The sequence below is a fragment of the Bufo gargarizans genome, chromosome 6 (assembly GCF_014858855.1).
Source record: "Bufo gargarizans isolate SCDJY-AF-19 chromosome 6, ASM1485885v1, whole genome shotgun sequence".
Lineage (NCBI taxonomy): Eukaryota > Metazoa > Chordata > Amphibia > Anura > Bufonidae > Bufo > Bufo gargarizans.
Window position 1 is genome coordinate 359,719,409 of NC_058085.1, and position 23,678 is coordinate 359,743,086.

At 44.6% G+C, this 23,678-nt stretch overlaps 1 protein-coding gene across 1 annotated transcript in view; it reads left to right on the forward strand.

Moving 5' to 3' along the window:
- The window catches only part of PDE6C (phosphodiesterase 6C), a 77,960-nt gene that overhangs the window by 11,579 nt on the left and 42,703 nt on the right, over positions 1-23,678 (forward strand). Inside the window, exons 2-12 of the mRNA XM_044298189.1 lie at positions 39-191; positions 295-384; positions 4,010-4,150; positions 5,514-5,588; positions 9,057-9,121; positions 9,213-9,279; positions 10,296-10,343; positions 10,449-10,598; positions 11,469-11,612; positions 11,692-11,757; positions 13,559-13,705. Of these exons, the coding sequence (XP_044154124.1) occupies positions 39-191; positions 295-384; positions 4,010-4,150; positions 5,514-5,588; positions 9,057-9,121; positions 9,213-9,279; positions 10,296-10,343; positions 10,449-10,598; positions 11,469-11,612; positions 11,692-11,757; positions 13,559-13,705 (1,146 nt within the window). The remainder of the gene's footprint in view (positions 1-38; positions 192-294; positions 385-4,009; positions 4,151-5,513; positions 5,589-9,056; positions 9,122-9,212; positions 9,280-10,295; positions 10,344-10,448; positions 10,599-11,468; positions 11,613-11,691; positions 11,758-13,558; positions 13,706-23,678) is intronic.

Here is a 23,678-nt window from a genome sequence, read left to right on the forward strand (position 1 = left end):
AAGAATATGCTGAAACGTAAATGTATTTCTCTCTGCAGAACACGCACTTCTCTGACTTTGCGGACAAGCAGACCGGCTGTACTACAAGCAATCTACTGGCAACACCCATCATGTTTGGAAAGGAGGTTCTAGCGGTCATCATGGCCATTAACAAACAGAATGCCCCCGCCTTTAGCAAAGAGGATGAAGCGGTAAGATCAGGAACAATCTGTACAACTTATTCCATAGCATTGCAGAGAAATATAATATACTAATTTATTATATATTTAATATTGTTTTTACCCATTCTTGTAGGTCTTCACTAAATATCTGGATTTTATATCCATTGTTCTTCAACAACATCACATCAACTACCTTCATGGCATTGAATCCAGGAAAAGCCAGGTAAGCAGATGGATTGTAAGCTTTGGTTGCCCGATGTTCAGCCACATTATACATTTTCAGTAGATGTAATATTTAGCAACACTTTTTCTTCTATGAAATGCCAACATGTAACTAAGGGCTCCTTCATACAGCATAAAAAAGGATCAAATACGGATATATTTCGTATATCGAATACAATATATGGGTCTTTGTTTCACAATTAGTATCTGTTTTTGTTGCATATTTGCTACAAGTCATCTGTTTTTTATACATTTTAGTCTATTTGTGTGATAAGATACAGTGGTGTAAATTAGAACTGACTGGGCTCGTCTCTGCAGAGTGTGACACACAGATCTCTTAGCTTCCTCACACTTCTGTACCCCCAAATACTATGCTGAACAAAAATGAGTGCCCCCCAAAGTAACAGTACGCATTATAGTCCCACCAATAGTAATTCCCTTCTAGAATGCCCCTATTAGTAATACTGCCTCCTACAGTGCCCCCAAGAGTGATAGTGCTCCCTTAGTGTGCCTCAATTAGTATAAGTATTAATAATGCCCTTACAGAGCTCCCAGTAGAAATAAGGCCCCCTATTGTTCCCCCAGTGGCATTAAAGCTCTCTACAGACCCCTCAGTAGTGATAAGGCCCCCATAGTGCTCTTAGTAGAAATAATGCGGATCTCTCAGATAGAGCACTCAGTGGTAATAAGATGCCTAATGTCCCCTGGATTTAAAATGCCCCCACAGTGCCCCCAGTATTTATACTGCCCCCTACTGTTATAATGCTCACCCTGAAGTGCCCCAGTATTTATATCGCCCCCTACTGTTATAATGCCCCTACAGTGTCCCCAGTATTTATATCGCCCCCTACTGTTAAAATGCTCGCCCTGAAGTGCCCCAGTATTTATATCGCCCCCTACTGTTATAATTCCCTTAGAGTGCCCCCAGTATTTATATCACCCTCTACTGTTATAATGCTCACCCTGATGCACCTACAGTATTTATAATGCCCCCTGCAGTGCCCCCTGTAGTTATATTCCTCCGTTTAGTGTCCTCATAAATTATAATTCAGTCTCATGTAAATAACACACAGTCCCATGTAAATAACATTATTTCCCTCCCTCCACCATAGAGTCCCATGTAAATACCATCACACCCCTCCCCAGCCGCCTTCAACATACAGTCCCATGTAAATAACATCACCCCCTCAATATTCAGTCCCATGTAAATAACATCACTCCCTCCCCCAGACACCTTCAACATACAGTCCTATGTAAAATAAATCACCCCCTCCCCAGGCACCTCCAACATGCAGTCCCATGTAAATAACATTACCCCTCAACATTCAGTCCCATGTTATCACTCCCTCCCACAGCCGTCTTCAACATATAGTCCCATATAAATAACATCACCCTGCCCCAGCCACCTCCAACATGCATTCCCATGTAATTAGCATCACCCCCTCACACTGAGTAAGGGTACTTTCACACTAGCGTTATAAGAATCAGGTAGGCAGTTCCGTTGAACGGAGATCATTTGTTTCCGGATCCAGTATTTTTTTAAGTCTATGCATGCGCAGACCGGAAAACTGGATCCGTCAATGCGGCCATTTCTTGAACACATGGTACTGGATCCGGCATTAATACATTTCAATGGAAATTAATGCCGGATCCGGCATTCTGGCAAGTGTTCCGGAATTTTGGCCGGAGAAAATGCCGCAGCATGCCAAATACCATAAAAGGGACGGAACGGAAGACATCTTGATGCATACTGAACGGATTGCTCTCCATTCAGAATGCATTAGGATAAAACTGATCCGTTTTTTCCGGTATTGAGCCCCTATGACGGAACTCAATAGCAGAAAACTTTGACGCTAGTGTGAAAGTACCCTAATCTACCCCTTCACTTACCTCTTCTCAGGTAGAATACCTCACCTCAGCCTCTTCCCAGGACTTCTCCTCACTGCTGTCCTCTCCTGCACTAGTCACATGATGGTGACATCATCGCAGGTCCTTTTCAGCTACTGCATTTAGAATTGTATTGCCGTCCTGAGAATGGCAATGCAGTTATATCTAGCAGGCAGGCAGTACAATCGGGGCCTCGGACAAAACATCAGGGGCCCAGGCCCAGAATGTTTTAAACTAGCAACACCCCTGATCCTGTGTATAGGTGATATTCTGGGACAACCCCTTTAACGCTAAGCTTTGTGAAAGTAGGGGTTTTGGGGGTCTGCACCAGAAAAATGGAGCTCCTATAAACATTTGTTAAGAAATTAATCAGCACAGAATTTTAGACCTAAAAATTAAATTATGTTCATCGTTGGAGGTACAATTTAATCTTTGACTCATTTGGGGACATTTATTAAAACTGCCTCTTAATAAATTAGTCACATCTCTCGCAGAAACTGAAGGGCCGGCATAGGTTTTTGGCCATATAATAAATCTGGTGGGCAATGCAAAGTCCCACCCCCTCCTGCTAAGCCCCACCTGCTTTTTCAACACTTTAGAAAAGTGCACCATAACCTGCAACTTTTTTACACCACAATAGTGGCCAGGGGCATAACTACCATAGCGGCAGACCAGGCAGCTGCTATGGGGCCCAGTCTTAGTTGGGATTATCTCCTCTTCTACTGGAGGTGAAAACTTGGTCAGGACTTTACCCTCTGAAGCAGTGATAGGCAAACTGCGGCTCTCCAGCTGTTGCAAAACTACAAATCCCACCATGCCCTGCTGTAGGCTGAAAGCTGTAGCCAGTCTTTGCATGCTGGGAGTTGTAGTTCTGCAACAGCTGGAGAGCCGCAGTTTGCCTATCACTGCTCTAAAGGAACAACTTTTAGCAAATGAAGCGGTGGAAAAATGGCCCAAGTGCCATTGAAAAGGGTTTAGACATAAACCCTTCTGTCTTGTGTGGGGGGCCTGGTTTGATCCTTGCTATAGGGCTCTTAATTCTCTATGTACACCACTGATAGTGGCGTAAAAAGGTTTAGGAAATGTTATAATGTAGCTCCAAAAGACTCAAATGGCAAATTCCCTTTTGCTACAGTGGTGCTTGAAAGTTTGTGAACCCTTCAGAATTATCAATATATCTGCAAAATTTGACGTAAAACTACATAATATTTTCACACCAGTCCTAAAAGTAGCTAAAGATAACCAAAAACAAATGACTCAAAAATATTATACCAGGTCAATTGTTGAGGAAAATAATCCAACATTACATGTCTGTGAGTGGCAAAAGTAAGTGAACCTTTGTTTTCAGTATCTGGTGTCACCCCCTTGTACAGCAATAACTTCAAATAATCATTTCCGGTAATTGTTGATTAGTCCTACACATCGGCTTGGAGGAATTTCAGCCCATTCCTCCATACAAAACTTCTCCAACTTTCTTGGTGGATTCAGGCCTTCCACAACATTTCTACTGGATGAAGAACTTTGACTTGGCCACTCCAAAATGTTAAGTTTACTCATTTGTTTGATTTGGTTATCTTTACCTACTTTGTGAGTGAAAATCTGATGTCGTTTTTAGATCAAATTAATGCTGAAATATAGAAAATTCTGAACAGTTCACAAACTTTCAAACACATACTGCAAATGTGTAGAATATATAATTTTATGTAACAATGACCACTGACCTTTCTTCCTCTCGACAGATCCTGCTTTGGTGCGCCAACAAAGTCTTTGAGGAACTTACTGACATTGAGCGTCAGTTTCACAAAGCTCTCTACACTGTCAGGATTTACCTCAACTGTGAACGTTACTCTGTGGCATTGCTGGACATGACAAAAGAAAAGGTGACTTTTACAGACATAAAATGAAGGTCTATAAACCCACAACCTAATCATAACGAAAAGAAAGAGAAACAAATAGAATTCTAATTACTCAGTAAATCTATCGGGAAGTTCTCAGGGAGGAAAAAATTTGAGTAGGCTGACAGTCTTTTTTTTTATTCACTTTTATACATACCACCATACTTATCTATGACAGCTCATGTCTATGAGGAATGGATCCAGCATTGAAATCTAGGGGAAGGAGGTGGGGTATAGCGTGAAAAGTATGCCATAGTGAATTTTACTTTTTTGATCATGCCTCTTGCCACTTCCTTAATTATGTAAGCCACTGCGCCAACACAAGAAGGAATAAAAGTGAAACACTGAAAAACCCAATCACACAGTAAGGATTAGGCACACACTTGCTCTTTCAGTCAGAAGTAAATATACAGCACCACTATACAAAGCCCAACCTAACCAACAATACCGTCATACAGTGACCATATAGTGATCAGATACCAGATCCATACTGTAGACTATACAAGAGGATACAGAATTGATCAGACCCAGTCATAAGCACTACACGCAACAATTAAATCTAGTGACTCACATTTGATGTGTCTTCTCTGATTGGAGTCATTCTTTTTCCTTTCATTTCCATCTGCCATGACAACTTCTCCTGATGACTGCAGTATTTGCTGCTCAGAGATCTTTAGCTTCTCGTTTCTGCAGCCACCCCCAGCCTCTACATCAATCCAAATACATTAAGATCCCTAAAAGAATGCATACCCCAGACCAGACCCCTAAATTAATCCAGATCCTAGAACTAACAAATTCAGACATTAGATCAGACCCCACAATTAATCCAGATCCTATACCAGACCATACCCTAATAAATTCAAATGTCAGACTAGACCCTAAAATGAAATCAGACTTTACACAAGACACCTAAATAATTTTAGATCCTACACCCCAAAATTAATCCAGAACTTAGACCAGACCTCTTAAATTACATTCAGACACCAGATTAGACCCCTAAAATAATTCAGACTCTTAGACCAGACCCCTAATTAATCCAGACCCTGGTACAGACTTCTTAAATTCAAACCTCAGACTAGACCTTAAAAGTAATCCAAACCTCAGACCTGACCCTTAAAATGTATTTACAATATATACCACAAACTAGACTCGGACCTTGGACCAAACCACTAAATTCAAACCCCCAAGCCAGAGATACATAAAAGAAGAGGAACTATTCAGACCTCAAACCAGACCTTTTCTTTACCTTACTCTACTCACTCTTGAGTTCCGCCTTATCTATCTATCTATCTATCTCATATCTCATATTTATCTAATCGCTTTTTTACTTTTGATTTTTGTCATCTAGGAGTTCTACGAACAATGGCCAATCCTACTAGGAGAAGTGCCACCTTATAAAGGACCAAAGACTCCTGATGGAAGGGTTTGTAAGGCCTTTGTTCTATGCTGCATATTGAATGAAGCACATGTCTATTTGGTGGCTATGAGAATACTTCTATGGAATGATGCACACAGCCGTATTTGGGATCCATGTCATATAGATAATGAATAAGCCACCAACAGAATTCTCTGGACCCATACTGTACCTTGTGTGCCTTAAAGGTAACCTAGAGGCACACTGACTTTTCCTCTGAAACCTTTTTCTCCCCTAGAAGACATGATTCACTAAGAATTTAACTTAAAGTCATTATCCAAAGATTATGACTTACCACCTATCCACAGGATCTTCACCGATCACGAGACTGGGGATCCTTAAAGGGGTTGGCCACTTTCTAGCTACATGTGACCATTGTGCGTATAAGATGACCAAATTACACTTACTAATATAGTCTTTGTTGATATTGTGTGCTGTTTGCTTCATTTTATATGCCATGCCCCCATGTTAGGCAAATCTTCTGTGTTGTCCACATAGAGATCCTGTCCCCAAGATGGCTGCTGATGGAGGGTCATGTGACCAGGCAAATTACCTCTATGTGATGTCTCCTGCATTCAAATGCACTGCATCTCCACCAAACTTATAAAAGTGCAAGTACAGATGGCAGGGGTAGTGTACTTGAATAGAGGAGACATTACATGAAGGTGATTTGCCTGTTCACATGACCCTCCATCAGCAGCTATTTTATGGACAGGAGCTCCATGTGGACAACACATAAAACTTGGCAAACAATGGGACATACGATATGAAATATAAAAAATAGTGCAGAATTTCAATAAAAGCCATATTAGTAAGTGCCATATAATCATCTTGCAAACACATTGGTCAACAGTAACCAGAAATTGGCACACCCCTTTAAGTCTCCTGTGTGAATATGGTGCTGATTCAGCATGCCCACTCAACTCTATGGGACTGCTAGAGATAGCTGGGCATTGTACCCGCCTTCTCTTCACCAGTCCCACAGACTTTGCATGGAGCGGCATGAATCACTTGACCAGGCCACCATTTATTATCCTTTTGAATTGAAAAATAAAAGCTCCTATAATGTTACTGTAAGATATTAATACACAGAAAAAGTGGTGTAACCTTTCATTATACTGCGATTAAAGGGCTTACCTCATGTTAAATTAATCCTAGAGTAGATGACAGTCTCTTTCTAACAAAGCTACAACCAGGCCCGTACCTCACATGGATCCAGAGATCTCCCCATTCATTGCTCCAATTGCTCTGCTAGATTTAGCTCATGCTGGCCGCTCAAGGGGCTTGTCTTTTTTTTTCTGCAGCAATTTTCTTCCTATCACAGCTCAGGGGAGTACCCTTTCTGCAGCAGCTCTTCCTATCACAGCTCAGGGGAGTACCCTTTCTGCAGCAGCTCTTCCTATCACAGCTCAGGGGAGTACCCTTTCTGCAGCAGCTCTTCCTATCACAGCTCAGGGGAGTACCCTTTCTGCAGCAGCTCTTCCTATCACAGCTCAGGGGAGTACCCTTTCTGCAGAAGCTCCTCCTATCACAGCTCAGAGGAGTACCCTTTCTGCAGCAGCTCTTCCAATCACAGCTCAGGGGAGTACCCTCTCTGCAGCAGCTCTTCCTATCACAGCTCAGGGGAGTACCCTTTCTGCAGCAGCTCTTCCTATCACAGCTCAGGGGAGTACCCTTTCTGCAGCAGCTCTTCCTATCACAGCTCAGGGGAATACCCTTTCTGCAGAAGCTCCTCCTATCACAGCTCAGGGGAGTACCCTTTCTGCAGCAGCTCTTCCTATCACAGCTCAGGGGAGTACCCTTTCTGCAGAAGCTCCTCCTATCACATCTCAGGGGAGTAGCCTTTCTGCAGCATCTCTTCCTATCACAGCTCAGGAGAGTACCCTTTCTGCAGCAGCTCTTCCTATCACAGCTCAGGGGAGTACCCTTTCTGCAGAAGCTCCTCCTATCACAGCTCAGGGGAGTACCCTTTCTGCAGCAGCTCTTCCTATCACAGCTCAGGGGAGTACGCTTTCTGCAGCAGCTCTTCCTATCACAGCTCAGGGGAGTACCCTTTCTGCAGCAGCTCTTCCTATCACAGCTCAGGGGAGTACCCTTTCTGCAGCAGCTCTTCCTATCACAGCTCAGGGGAGTACCCTTTCTGCAGAAGCTCCTCCTATCACAGCTCAGGGGAGTACCCTTTCTGCAGCAGCTCTTCCAATCACAGCTCAGGGGAGTACCCTCTCTGCAGCAGCTCTTCCTATCACAGCTCAGGGGAGTACCCTTTCTGCAGCAGCTCTTCCTATCACAGCTCAGGGGAGTACCCTTTCTGCAGAAGCTCCTCCTATCACAGCTCAGGGGAGTACCCTTTCTGCAGCAGCTCTTCCTATCACAGCTCAGGGGAGTACCCTTTCTGCAGAAGCTCCTCCTATCACAGCTCAGGGGAGTACCCTTTCTGCAGCAGCTCTTCCTATCACAGCTCAGGGGAGTACCCTTTCTGCAGAAGCTCCTCCTATCACATCTCAGGGGAGTAGCCTTTCTGCAGCATCTCTTCCTATCACAGATCAGGAGAGTACCCTTTCTGCAGCAGCTCTTCCTATCACAGCTCAGGGGAGTATCCTTTCTGCAGCAGCTCCTCCTATCACAGCTCAGGAGAGTACCCTTTCTGCAGCAGCTCTTCCTATCACAGCTCAGGGGAGTACCCTTTCTGCAGCAGCTCCTCCTATCACAGCTCAGGGGAGTACCCTTTCTGCAGCAGCTCCTCCTATCACAGCTCAGGGGAGTACCCTTTCTGCAGAAGCTCCTCCTATCACAGCTCAGGGGAGTACCCTTTCTGCAGCAGCTCCTCCTATCACAGCTCAGGGGAGTACCCTTTCTGCAGCAGCTCTTCCTATGACAGCTCAGAGGGCAGTGCCTATTCTGCAGCAGCTCTCTTCCTATGACAGCTCGGACAGGAGTACCTTTTCTGTGGGGTGTCCTATCTGGTGCAGATCAGAGGCCGTGTCCTGTCAGCTACAACTCAGGAGATGTTCCCTTTCTTAGTGGGTATATCCTTTCTGCTGTAGCTCTCTCCCTGTATTTGTCAGTAGTCCAGTAGATATGGCTGGTGGCAGCTAAATGATGGAACTGAACATGTGAGTCCACCTCAGTGGTTATTGAGGTGGACAGGGAAATAAAAAATAGAATAAACAGCAGGTGGCCCTATACAAATTTTTTATTTAATAACTCAGTGGCTATTGCAGATGATTTGACGAATGTAGAATCTTTTTCATGAGACAATCCCTATAGTTCAGTAGAGGGTTTAATAAAACACAGCCAATCGTGCGTAGCTCCAGATCCATTCCAACCTCCCACCATGTGTAGTTTGGCGCAGGCTGGAGACCCCTCCTGCAGATTATCACTACACATGTAGAAGACTCACATAGATTATGAAATAGTATTACTTCTTTGAATTTATTGCCTTTAGAAAACTAAATTCTATTTTTCTTTCTTGATCAGGAAGTAAATTTTTACAAGATTATTGATTATATTTTGCATGGGAAAGAAGAAATCAAAGTCATCCCGTAAGACATTAACCCCTTTCACCATAATGACTGCTAGTGTGTAATACCGCCATCACTCTACATTAACGCTCACTATGTTTTGTCATTGAAGCACCCCCCCTGTGGATCATTGGTCTCTTGTCAGTGGGTTGCCCACCTACGTTGCCGAAAATGGATTTGTAAGTTGAATTTTACATTTATATGTTCAGGGTTATAATAAATATAATGTGCAGGTTCAGCTTCTACATAACGTCATTACATAAATAGCAGCTTTCTAATATGGTACCTCAAATCAGAATTGTGGGAATATTGTGTACCTGTAGTCACCATTAGAGTATGTGTATGTATCTGTACAGTGAACTCTTAGGTTAAAATCCTAAGGCTACTTTCACACTAGCGTTAGTGTGATCCGGCAGGCAGTTCCGTCGTCTGAGCTGCCTGCCGGATCCGCCGATCAGTGTGACAACTGACAGCATTTGTAGACGGATCCGGGTGCGGATCCATCTACAAATGCATTGCAAGAACGGATCCGTCTCTCCGCTTGTCATGCGGATGGACTGATCCGTCTTGCAGTCTTTTTCACAGTTTTCCGTCCTTCAGTTGTGTTGCAATGCCGGATCCGGCACTAATGCAAGTCAATGGGAATTAATGCCGGATCAGGCATTCCGGCGACTGATCAGGCATTTTGGACGGACATAATACCGCAATAACTGAACGGAAGGCATACTGATGCAAACTGAATGGATTTCTATCCATTCAGAATGCATTGGGATATGCTTGATCAGTTCTTTTCCGGAATAGAGCCCTTTTGATGGAACTCTATGCCGGAAAAGAATACGCAAGTGTGAAAGTACCCTAAGCTCCCCCTGGTGGTGGCTGCAGGCAGGCAACATTTTATGTCTATCTAGGGGATTTGGAGCTCTGTATCAGAAAAATGGAGCTTCAACGCCTAAAAAGATATATAAGGAAATAAATTAGTACAGAATTTTAAACTTATTTAGAATAAATAAATGATATTGCTGGACCTTCACTTTAAGGCTGTCTAAAAAGGCTTAAGTCTATGTCTCTGTATTTCTAACTATTAAGGAGATTTTTTCAATAAGTGCAACTAATAACTAATAAATAATAAACTAAGTTTGTTACAGGAGTCGTGAATCTGCAGCATTTACATTATGTGATTTTTTCCATGTGTCAGATTTGCAACATGATGAACGCACCCGCCGATGAGTACTTTGGATTTCAGGTGAGAAAATTACCAGATACATTTGTTATTTTTTCATTCTATTCAGAATCCGATCCTTATGTTGGTGTCAGAACAATGAAAAGACGGTTTACTTTGTCTTTTTAGAAAGGGCCGGTGGATGAGACGGGATGGGCTATTAAAAATGTCTTGTCCCTGCCCATTGTGAACAAAAAGGAGGAGATTGTGGGTGTGGCTACATTCTACAACCGGACGGACGGGAGACCGTTTGATGAGCATGACGAGCAAATCACTGAAGTAAGGAGTTACCTGTGCAATCAATCAACAGTATAACTTTATGTAGAGAGATAGGTAGGTAGATAGATGTTAGATAGATAGATAGATAGATAGATAGATGTTAGATAGATAGATAGATAGATAGATAGATATGAGATATATAGATAGATAGATAGATAGATAGATATGAGGTAGGTATATAGATATATAGATAGATAGATAGATAGATAGATAGGAGATATATAGATAGGAGATAGATATGAGATAGATAGATAAATATAGATAGATAGATAGATAGTGTCGGACTGAGTTCCTTGGGCCCACAAGAGAAACTTATTTTTGGGGCCCAACCCCTGTATCATCAATAAGGTCTAATTGATTCAAAACCTAAGACACAGACCCTAGTCGCAGGTAATTAGCTCCAAAGGCTGCCCCAAATGCAGTTTTTCTCTTGGACCTTTGGGGCCCATAATGGCTTCATAGACTGGGCGTGGCGGAGGATCCTTTGGTACTCTGATGGGCCAGTCCAACCCTGGATAGATAGATTACGTGGTAGACATGTTATAAGAGTCTGTCTTGTAAGAATCTTCTTAAAGACAAACCCCAAACCCCAGAACAGTATTTGCTGTAACGCAGTCATGGTACGAGGAGCAGGAGGACACAGTGATAGATGCACAGTCATCCAGTGATGCTGATATCTAGTCACAACGTGATTATACTGTGTAATTTAATATCAGACTCGTGAGTCCATCAGAAAGAACTGGACTCAACTACTGTTTGGATCATCTTCACATCAGACTGATAACAGTAGCTACAGGTCACGTGCCCAGTTAGGACAATCTGTTACGTTTGTCTTGTGTGGTAGAGCTGACAGCATCTTTCCTGTTCCAGACCCTGACTCAGTTTCTGGGATGGTCGGTCCTGAACACAGACACATACGACAGAATGAATAAACTAGAAAACAGAAAAGACATTGCCCAGGAGATGCTCCTGTACCAGCTGAAGTGCACACCTCATGAACTTCAGACTATTCTGGTAAATGTCGTCATAATGTTTTTTACCCAGGACCGAGACTGAAATGTGGTGTCTAATCAACGCAATGTTTCCATTTTAGAAAACGAAAGAGAAGTTAAATAAGAACGTAGACGAATGTGAAGAGAAAGAGCTTGTGAAGATATTGGTAAGATGTTTGCAAGAACCTGACAGTAGATGTGCCTACATGAGAAATGCTGACCTCATGTGCAGAGATATGGCTAGAATTAGCCATGGATACGTTGAATCAAATCCAATATATGGGACTTTTAAGTGCAAAAAAAAGGTCTTCCAATTAGTTAACTAACTTAAAGGGATAAGGGGAGTCTGTCTTCAGTTTTGACCATGCTCAACTGCAAACTGCACTAGGTAGGGACTAGAGAGAGCAAAACAAATATACCTTTTGAGACGCTTTCTCATCGGGAGTAGAGTGAATATGAAGTTTCATTCTGCCAGGTTTTGCTCCTGCAAGTGCCCAGAAGGGGAGCTTCATTGTGAAGTGCTCTCTGCATTGTGTTGCCCCTTCCATCTCTGAGTGACAGCTGGAGTGGTCTCCTGATTGTAAGCTACAGTCTCCTCACAGTTCCTTACATTGTAGAGTGGCTGTGCTTGGTATTGCAACTCAGGCCCATTCACTTGACGGTGCCTAAGTCATGTGACAGATGAAAGTGACATCACTGGCCTAGCAAGGGGCCTTAGCGCAAGGGTCTTATCCTAAACGTAGGCCATCGATATCAAAATCTTAAACAATCGCTTTAAGCAACTACTGTCTGGTACAGCCAGAAATTACAGTTGTGTGACACCCACTAAGCAGCTTAATGGACAACCCCTTTAACTGGTAATAGATTCACTTGAATGTGAATGGTTAGCACTTTAAAGCAGTTTTCCAACTCTTCCTCTGGACAGGTCATAAGTATCTGATTGGTGGGGGTCCGACACCTCGGACCCATTCCGGCAGCTATTTCGAGCAGTCAGCGTGATCCTTTGAGCGCCACAGCCTTCGCGCAGCTTACTAAGCACAGCGCTGTGCATTGTATAGTGGCTGTGCTTGGCATCACAGCTCAGCCCCATTAACTTGAAATGACAGTAGATGTGCCTACGTGATTAATGCTGACCTCATGTGTAGAGTTACGGCTAGAATTAGCCATGGATACATTGAACTAAAGCCAATATTTGGGGCGTTCAAGTGCAATTGTGATATCAAGAGGGTTGCCTAACTCATTCAATGGGTTGAGCTGCGCCTAGGCCAGATGAACATGACACATAGATGATGAACAGACAGATGAACATGACACACACAGGTACACCCATGCCAATATGGTGTGTAACTGTGAAGCCCAATTTACAGTAACGCATCTACAATAAATATATACTCTTTAAAAGAGGTTTGCCCATCTTACACAGGGGGCCTGATAGGTGCGGGTCCCACCCCTGAACAGAGCCCGAAGAGTAAAGGAGGGTGCACAGCGCATGCGCAGCTGCCCTCTATTCATTTCTATGTGACTGCCAAAAACAGCCGACTTTTGGCTCGACTATTTCCATCAGCCCCATAGAAGTGAATGGAGTGGAGGGCACTCTTGTGCGGTGCGCTTCCCATTCATTTCGATGGCGCTGCAATGAATGGGGGGCGGCAGTGCATGTGGGCTCCGTTCTAAAGATAGGTGTGGGTCCCGGAGTTGGGACCCGCACCTATCAGAAATTGGGGGCATATCCTAGCGATATGTCTCCAATGAACAAGATGGGTCAACCCCTTTAAATCTAATATATAGCAGAAAATTGGCCAAGCGCCATCTCAGCAGTGCATCACTCTAATGCCTATGTGGATGTTTTTGTGTTGTCCTATAAAAGCAGGGACACACCTTTGGAAAACAAATCTATAAGTTAAGGAAAGTCTTGGACCCGACTAATAGGATCCATCTGCTCACAAGTGTTTATCTTCTTTTGAACAGAAAGAAGAGCTGCCAGACCCCGCGGCGCTGGAACTGTATGAATTCCACTTTAGTGACCTGCCGGTGTCCGAGCACGAGCTCATCAAGAGCGGCATACGGCTCTTTGTAGAACTAAAAGCTGTGGAGAAGTTCAAGGTGCCCGCAGAGGTAACCAGCTTGTCTTATTGTATTCATATTTTATTGATACTCTTAGGTCGAACCAAAGCCAAAGAAGATAATACAAATGCTATATGAATCACATAAAAGTATCTTCATCATTATGAAGCCATGATGATCGAGAAGACACTTTCCTGGACTTCCCATCAGCATTTCCACTGAGGAACTCCAAAGCCCAGCTCTCCACTCTGTACACCTGAATCCAACTGGACATCATAGGGGAGATTAAAACTAGTGATAATGGCAACCAATCAGATTCCACCTTTTATTTTTTCACAGATACTTTCCAAAATGAAAGGTTAGATCTGATTGGTACGGGCAACTAAGACAGTTTTACTTTATACCAGTTTAAATACCAGATAAATCTCCTCCCATGTGTAGATAAGGATAGACTTTAAAGAAGTTCTGCAGAAGTTAGGGCTTACCTAACTTCAAAGGACGGTATGGCAAGAAATTCATTTGATCAGCAAATGGAACGTCATGCTGCATCAGGTGTGACGAGGTGTGGAGCCATGCAGCAATGATCTCCGAAGCCACGCCGACAGCCCATGCTTACAGACGGCCTAGAGGTCGCCGCGCCGGTGTTCTCGTCAGACTAAGGAGGAAAGGTCTGAGGTCAGCGGTACCCTCGATTCTCCTTGCGAACGTCCGATCCCTCCCCAACAAGTTGGACAAACTCTGTCTGATAGTCCGCAAGCATGGTCACGGCGAGCATACCCCGATCATCTGCCTCACGGAAACATGGCTGCATGATGACATCACGGACAACCCTCTCCATCTCCACGGATTTAACTTTGTTCGTGCGGACCGCGTACCATCCCTTTCGGGGAAGTCCGAAGGCAGCGGCATCTGCTTCTACAGCAGTGCTACCTGGTGCCCTAATGTCTCCCTCTTAGGCCCCTTTCACACGGGCGAATTTTCCGTGCGGGTGCGATGCGTGAGGTGAACGCATTGCACCCGCACTGAATCCTGACCCATTCATTTCTATGGGGCTGTGCACATGAGCGGTGATTTTCACGCATCACTTGTGCGTTGAGTGAAAATCGCAGCATGCTCTATATTGTCCAATTTTCACGTGACGCAGGCCCCATAGAAGTGAATGGGAAGCATGAAAATCGCATAGCATCCGCAAGCAAGTACGGATGCGGTGCGATTTTCACGCACGGTTGCTAGGAAACGATCGGGATGGAGACCCGATCTTTATTATTTTCCCTTATAACATGGTTATAAGGGAAAATAATAGCATTCTGAATACAGAATGCATAGCAAAACAGCGCTAGAGGGGTTAAAATAATTTTTTTTAACTCACCTTAGTCCACTTGATCGCGAAGCCGGCATCTCCTTGTGTCTCCTCTGCGCTGAACAGGACCTGGGGTGAGCTGCTGCATTAAATACCGGTTAAGGACCTTTGATGGCGTCACTCCGGTCATCACATGGTCTTTTACCATGGTGAATCACCATGGTAAAAGATCATGTGACGTACCATGTGATGACCGGAGTGACGTCATCAAAGGTCCTTAACCGGTATTTAATGCAGCAGCTCACACCAGGTCCTGTTCAGCGCAGAGGAGACACAAGGAGATGCCGGCTTCGCGATCAAGTGGACTAAGGTGAGTTTAAAAAAAATTATTTATTTTTTTAACCCCTCTAGCGCTGTTTTACTATGCATTCTATGCAAAGGGTTTGGGTACCAAACATGCGCGATTTTTCTCACGCGAGTGCAACGCATGACAATGTTTTGCACTCGCGCGGAAAAATCGCGCATTTTCCCGCAACGCACCCGGCTCTTATCCGGGTAAAAAAACTGACGCCCGTGTGAAAGAGGCCTTAGAACGGATATGCACTGCGAACCTTGAGGCGCTCCTCATCAACTGCAGGCCGGCCTACTCACCAAGGGAGTTCTCTTCGTACGTGCTGGTGGGTGTTTACATCCCCCCCGACGCTGACACAGGTAATGCTCTACAGGCCCTCAGCGATACCATCACAAACTGGGAGTCGGCCCTTCCTGGCTCACTGTTCATCGTGTTGGGTGATTTTAATAAAGCGGACCTCCGTCGTGTCCTACCACGCTACTCCCAGCACATTGATTGTCCCACGAGACTCTCGAACACCTTGGATCATCGTTACACGCCTCTAAGGAAAGCGTACAAAGCCATCCCGAGAGCCGCATTAGGCTCATCCGACCACTGCCTTGTCCACCTGGTCCCCTCCTACAGACGTCGCCTAGAGTCTTCGAAACCGATCCGTAGAACTTCCAGAGTGTGGTCCGAGGAGGCCAAGCTACAACTACAGGCCTGTTTTGACTTCACAGACTGGGGAGCCCTAGAAGAGAATGACCTTGACACCTGGGCGGTTGTTGTCTCCTCGTACATCAGTTTCTGCGAAGACTCCTGTGTCCCCTCAAGATCTTACACGATTTACCCAAATGACAAACCGTGGTTCGCAAACAAGCTCAAACACCTACGCAGGCACAAGGAGACCGCGCATAAAACCGGTAATCAATTAGAATACAGACTGGCCAAAAACTGCCTTAATCGCGAACTGCGTGCGGCGAAACGGGCATACGCGGAACGCATCCACCATTCCTTGCGCTCTAACGACCAGAGGGCGATCTGGAAGGGTCTTAGGTCCGCGACCAACTACAAACCCCCCCCCCGGCGCTCACCACCCCTCGTCAGGCGCTGGCAGAGGAGCTGGGCAGGTTCTACTGCAGATTCGAGACCTCGACCGAGGGTGATGTAACTCGTACAATGCCCCCCAGAGTGGGCACCCCAGTCCCGGCTACCACATTATCTGGCCCGCTCGCTGACTTCGCTGATCCACCTACAGTGAATGTGACTTCGGTTCGCACCCTGCTGTCCAAGCTAAATGCGAGTAAAGCCCCTGGTCCCGATGGTGTCACTCCTGCATGCCTGAAATATTGCTCAGTCCAACTGGCCCCGGCCCTCACCCAAATCTTTGACAGATCCCTTAAGGAGGGACATGTCCCCGCCTGCTTTAAGATCTCAACTATCATCCCTGTGCCGAAGAAACAGGGCGTTTCTGATCTAAACAACTTCCGGCCCGTGGCTCTGACTTCGGTGGTCATGAAGACCCTAGAGAAGGTGGTCCTCTCCATCCTGAAGACCGCCACTCTGGACCGGCTGGACCCTCTGCAATTCGCCTACAGGGCAAACAGATCCACTGACGATGCGATTAACATGTGCCTAGAATACGTCACTGAACACCTCGACAAACCCAACACATACGCGAGAATCCTCCTTCTAGACTTCAGCTCAGCTTTTAATACCATCTCCCCCAGCATCCTGCAGAGGAACCTTACGGCACTTGATGTCCATCCAACACTACGACATTGGATCATGGACTTTCTCACTAACAGGTCCCAGGTCGTCAGATTAGGCAATCTGACCTCCAAACCGAGGGTCACCAACACTGGCGCCCCTCAGGGATGTGTACTATCGCCGTTCCTGTTCTCTCTGTACACGAACGAGTGCAGATCGGAGGAGGCCTCAGTTAAAGTCATCAAGTTCGCTGATGACACCACACTTGTGGGCCTGATTAGCGACAGCGATGAGCAGGCCTACCGTAAGGAAATTGACAGGATCAGCAACTGGTGCGGCGCGCACAACCTGGTCCTAAACGCCACAAAGACGGTCGAGCTGGTCGTTGACTTCAGGAAGGGAAGGGTAGTCCCCCCCCTGACCCATATAGACGGATCTGAAGTCGCAAGGGTACCCAGTGCCCGCCTCCTAGGCACGACAATCTCTGAAGACCTATCCTGGCGTCCCAACATCTCGTCCATCATAAAGAAGGCTCACCAGCGGCTCTATTTCCTTCGACAACTGAGGAAGTTCGGCATGGCTCAGGACCTACTGAAGTCCTTCTACTCCTGTACCATCGAGTCGGTATTGTGCTCGTCCCTTCTGGTGTGGTATGCCGGCTCATCAGCCAGTGACAAGCGCAAACTACAAAGGGTCATCAGCTCGGCGGAGAGAACTACTCGACTGCCACTACCACCCCTTGACTCTATCTTCTCCAACAGACTGCGCTCCAGGGCTCTGAAAATATTCAATGACCACTCCCATCCGGGCCATCATCTCTTCAGACGTCTAAAGTCCGGCCGCAGGTATCAGGCCATCCCTGCAAGGACATCGAGGAGGCTGAACACTTTCTTCCTAACGGCCGTCAGACTGCTGAACTCATCACGCCCCATCTCCCGCCCATAATCCCTCCCTCGCCCCTAATGTGCCCATTACTTAACCCCCCCCTTCCACCCCCTAGTTACTATGCCTGTACCTGTGCCTAACCAAATTCCGAGCACGATCGACTGTGTCGTGTTTGGCGAATAAAGCTAATTCTGATTCTGATTCTGATCAGTGTATGCTGGATAGTGGAGGTCACGTGACTGGGGGGCAGAAAAGGGAGTTGCAGGTGAAACTGCTAACACAGTGAATTGTATTGTGATAACGTAATTATGTCTGTATACATTTATAAGACTGCACAACCCCTTTAAGCTGGCCACGCACATCCAATCAATGTCGGCAGATTCTTCTAACTAATATGTGCCGATATCCATCGTCAGAAGTGGTGGTGATGGTGAACTCACTAAAAGATTTCAAGAGGGGCCTGGATGTATTACTGGAGGTTATAGTTATTAGATTTCTGGAAAAAAGTCATTGATCCAGGGAGTTATTCTGATTGCCAGATTTGGCCTCGGGAAGGAATGTTTTTCCATAAGGCTTCACCCTCATGTTTTTTTTTTGTCTACAGCAGAATGAACAATGAAGTATAATTGGTTGAACTGGATTTATGTCTTTTTCAACCTTATAAAATGTGTTGCCCCAATGACAAACGTCATGGGAACAAAGGATTGGGCTTGTTGGATGCCTACACTTCCATTCCTTTGTTGTTTTAGTAGATAAGACCCTCTATGAAATGGTAGCAACTTGTCTCCTTCTTTCCATTGAAATAAACATGAAAGCTCAGCGAAGCCACTGCAAGTTTATGATGGGGCAGAAAGATAGCTGTAGGTCGCACAAACGTTCGGCTTGCAGCTATCTCTTGTGTATGGTTTTCTCACAGTTGCAAGGATACTCAAAACTCAGCGTGATTTGGATGAGATTTTATTTGACAGGATAATCCAATATGGTGGTTAATGTTTTTGGTTATGCGAACATCAGACCATCAGCTTAGGCTATGCAGTCTTGTGTGGAACATGGAGCGTTGTACTGGCCCAAAAGAATACCAGAGGATCCTCTGATGTGCCCAGGTTCTGATACTATAGTGGGCCAGGAGAAAAAAACATTTGCCACAAGGGTCTATTTCTTTGAGTCAAAATCTATTAGACTTTATTTATGATTTGGGGTTCGGGCCATGGACCCTGAGAATATTTTCCTCTGGGGGGCCCAAAGAACCCCAGTCCACCCCTGGAAACATCTTATGTTTTCCCTGCACAAAGACTTAAAGACGACGTCTCAAGAAGACAACCTCTTTTTAAATTGAAGTTGGCCCAATAATGAGTTGATCGGCTGTTTTTGTCAGCCATACGGAAACCATCAGGTGCGCCAAAGCTAATAAAGGGGGGTTCTAAGTTGGAACACTCACTCTGTGACATGCATATGCCATAACAGGGCATCTTGACAGGGGCAGTATTTATGAAGCAATCTATTTAATGATCTCACTTTTTTGCCACCATCATTTCCCACCAGTCTAGACTAGCTATAGCTTGGTATTAGTTACATGTAAGAGTTTTTGAGGAACCTTAATATTGATGACTATCCTTACAGTTAACTTTTTACCATAAAAAACGCCATCCAGTCTAAAGGCAAGATATTACAGGGCAGGAAGAGCTGAGCATATTGATATATAGTTTGTATAAAACATTCAGTAAAACTTGTAATGATTGAAATCCTTGGTCTTTCTCCGCTTAGTCATTCAGTGGGTGGGCCTACACAGTAATTAGGATCGGCCACTGGACTCCAAAGCCTAGAAAGAGCAGAGATTTAAATGAATAAAGTGCTAGCTTTACTGAATCTTTCCTGAAAAACTAAATCTGCACAGCTCCTCCTGCTCATACCGCTGACAGATCCAATAGCCTGTTCAATGTGACCGGTTCTCCTTAAGATAGACCCTTTCTTCAGTAGATCAGTATGGGCATGGGGAGTCAGACCCCCACCGATCAGTCAGAGATAATTTCTTTATATTTTGCTGCTTGTTTACATTTACATTGAATGAGGAAGGAGAGGAAGAGTTGCCAAAGCCTATTCTCAAATGAATGGCTTCAGGACAGGGATCGGCAGCTCCGTGATCCAAATAATCTTCTTTCTGCAAGCTCTTGGAAGAGGTTTTATCCTTGCTTGTGGGCTTTCCACCCAGTGCTTATACACAAAGCCAAATGCAAGGCTTGGCAAGCATTCTAGAATAGCCTGGAGTAAAATGAGAAAGAAAAACAGATTTAACAGTTTCTGAATTTCTAAAGGGTAGGTCTACTGATAGCATTCTCTGTGTAAGTGTGTATACAGAGATAGATGTCAGTCACTGATAGTTGTACACGGGGAAGGTGTTATCACTGATTGATAGCATTCTCTGTGTAAGTGTGTATATACAGAGATAGATGTTAGCCACTGATAGTTGTACTTGGGGGATGGTCTTAGGTTCAGAAAAAGCATATACAGGTATATAAATGTATAAATTACAAGTTTTATTAAATCTTTTGCCATAAAACGAAATATCAATCCGTTCAGCTCCCCCTGCTCTATAACATGCCGCCTGCAGATTGTACTGCATTTCAGGCTGACTGGTCCTTTTTAAATAAACCTATAATTTAGTGTCGACAGCTCCCAAGCAGAACTATGTACCTCTAGGGTTACAAGCAAACCCTGTGCAGTCTGATCCTACATGCCTTCCATCGATACATTCCTACATACATTTGATAGGTTACCAAAGAGCCAGGTTACAACTGGAAGAGAGAAGGACTGCAGGACCTGACAACACAGTAGTGTAGTCTGTAACCATGGAGACATAAGGTATATGTTTACATAAGAGATGCATTGGAAAGAAAATGCTTGTCAAAGTGAATATAGCCTTTAAGAGCCAAAGTAGTTGTGTCCATGCATTTTTCAGTAATAATATCATACTGACAATGGTAGTGTGGGGATTCTTAAAGGGGTTTTCTGCCCACAGCCTTTACATTGTTTTTACAAGTACAGTGGCTCATCCGTGCAGTTGGTTGTGCAAATAATTTTATATCCCATGTAAGGCTTTCATTTGTATGCCATTTTTATATTATTATTTTTTTTGCAGTTTTTTTTGTTTTGTTTACAATATTTTCTATTTTTTATGGTTACAGATGTACTTTTTTGCTAGTGGTGGAATTCCCTATTTTGCTTTTTTAAAATGTTGTTTTCTTTATATTTTTTACACATTATGTCCGCCATATTTTTAAAAAAGACCTTTGGGGGCATATTAAAATTAGATTTGTTCTTGCTGATTTCTCCTGTAACTGTATCTGACATATTAGACCCATTTATGGGGGGGGGGGGGGTATACAGCCTCTTGACATGTGCTATAGGACTATCATCCAGTAGCTTCTGCAGCAACCCAGCAATCCCTTGTTTACCAGAATTATAGAAGTGAGCACCTCATTGACACACAGTGCTTTAATTAAGGGGACATGGCTGTCTCTAATCTCCTGCAGCTGCATGATTTCCCTTTAGTTCCAGACCCTGCAGTGTTATATACAGATTGGCCTGCCTTCTAACAATGTTGAGTGGTCCACAAGCAGTTAAGCAAAACAATGGTGTTAAAACCACTATGATTAACAATGCTGGATTATCCTAAGGTCTAGGACAGTAAGGAGGTTAATTTTAGTATCCATAGTGGTCTTGGATAGTGAAGGGGTTACTGTGAGGATCTCAGGTAGACTAATACAGTGAATGAGTTAATGTCAATATAACTGGTGCTTAGGGCAGTGAAGGGGTGTATGTATGCCTCGTAGTAACAGAGAATGAAGGGGTTAAGGTCAGTATATTTGGTGATCTAGGGCAGTAAAGGGGTTTATTTAAGTATCCATGGTGGTCTAGGACAGTGGAGGGTTAATGTAAGGCTCCCCGGTGGTCTAGCACAATGAGAAGTTAAAGGGGTTTTACAGGCTTTAGATGCTGTTGACGTATCCTCTGGATAGGTCATCAGTATCTGATCGGTGGAGGGTCCAATACCCGGGACCCCAGCCAATCAGCTGTTTGAGAAGGCACCAGCGCTCCTGGATTTCTCCGTGTTTACCAAGCACAGCACTGTACATTGTCTAGCGGCCGTGCTTGGTATTGTGCTTATCCCCATTGAAGTGAATGAGCTTGTCGCTGTGCTCGGTAAGCTGCAAGGCCATGCTGGTGCCTTCTCAAACTGCTGATCAGCAGGGGTACTGCGTGTCAGACTCCCACCGATCAGATACTGATGACCTATCTTGAGCACTGTTGTGCCTAGGGTGTTTGGCACCCCGGGCCGGTCCTTTCTCTGGCACCCCCCCCCCCCCCAATACTTCAAGATCTCAAATGAAAGCACCTGTTTTCCTCACAATTTTAACAGCACTCCGTGGTTCACTTTTCACACCCAAACTTGTTATAATGCGGACACATACACACAGATATTTTTTGTGTACATTACCGGTCCGGAGGGTGTTATGGCTGCACAATTGGAGTTTAACTGCGGGACTGAGGAGTCGGCGTTGGATCTTTCAGCGTGGAGTCACGTTCTACTCTCACTACGTGGCGTCCCACGTGTGTTAAAGTGAATCACGTGACTCAGTTCATCAGCTGTGTGATGATCAGTCCCACAGTGAAACTACAATTGTGCAGCCATAACACCCACCGGACCGGTAATGTACACAAAAAATACCTGTGTGTATGTGTCCGTATTATAACAAGTTTGGGTGTGAAAAGTGAACCACGGAGTGCTGTTAAAATTGTGAGGAAAACAGGTGCTTTCATTTGAGATCTTGAAGAGGTGGATCTGCTGAGCAGGACATATTCGTTACAGATACGCTGCTTTATATAAATGATCTGTTCACTTATAACCAAGTGCAATTATTTGACATTGACCAACTATTGCATATTTATCAACTATCATAAGTATCATATTTATTCTGCAGATATATGACTCTGGTTTTAATATTTATCCCTTATGGTATGGATTGCTGACTTTTTATCTATCTATGTATAAATAGGTTTTATATATATTAATAAATATTTATTGTTCAGTCCACATTGCCCCAGATATTTCATGTGTCCTCCATCTATACACAACAATTTTATCTTCTTGCTACAACCTGGGGTGGGTTGTGGAGTGAGCACCTATATATCTCCACTCGCCAAGTGTAGCCACTACTACCTTTATTATATACCGTTCTTAATGCTGTTGCCGTGCAGGCTGGCTGCAGGTTCGCTTGCGCCCTGACTGCAGGCTGTTTCCTGTGTATGCTGGTGGCTTGGGTATGCGTGCTGCACACGGTCTTTTGTGTGTGAGCTTTAGCCTGTGTATTTGGATACTCTTTTACGAGTTGATGTCTGGTTCGTTTGGGGTTACATTTTCCATGTTTATTCTGGGTCTGTCTGCTAGGTGGTCAGATGACCTTGTTACCCTGCTATATGATCCTATGAGCTGTGGGTCTGGAGGTCAGTCTGTCTCCAGCTTTGCTGGTTGCAGGAGCTATGCATCTGCCCTGTCTGTGTGGCCATGTAGTAAGAAATCAAGGTCACCTTGTATGATTCCGTATGGGGTCCAGGCATCTGCTTGTCTAGTTCCGTGTCTTGTCTGTGACCGTCATGTGTCGTTCCGCATGGGGTCCAGACTTCTGCCTGTCTGTGCCTTGTTTGCAGCTCTGTCTGTTCGCCCATGGACTAACTCCGAAGGGGGAACAGGCATCTGCTAGTCTGTTTCTTCAGCTTCGGCGAGAGGGCTCCTGAGTTCT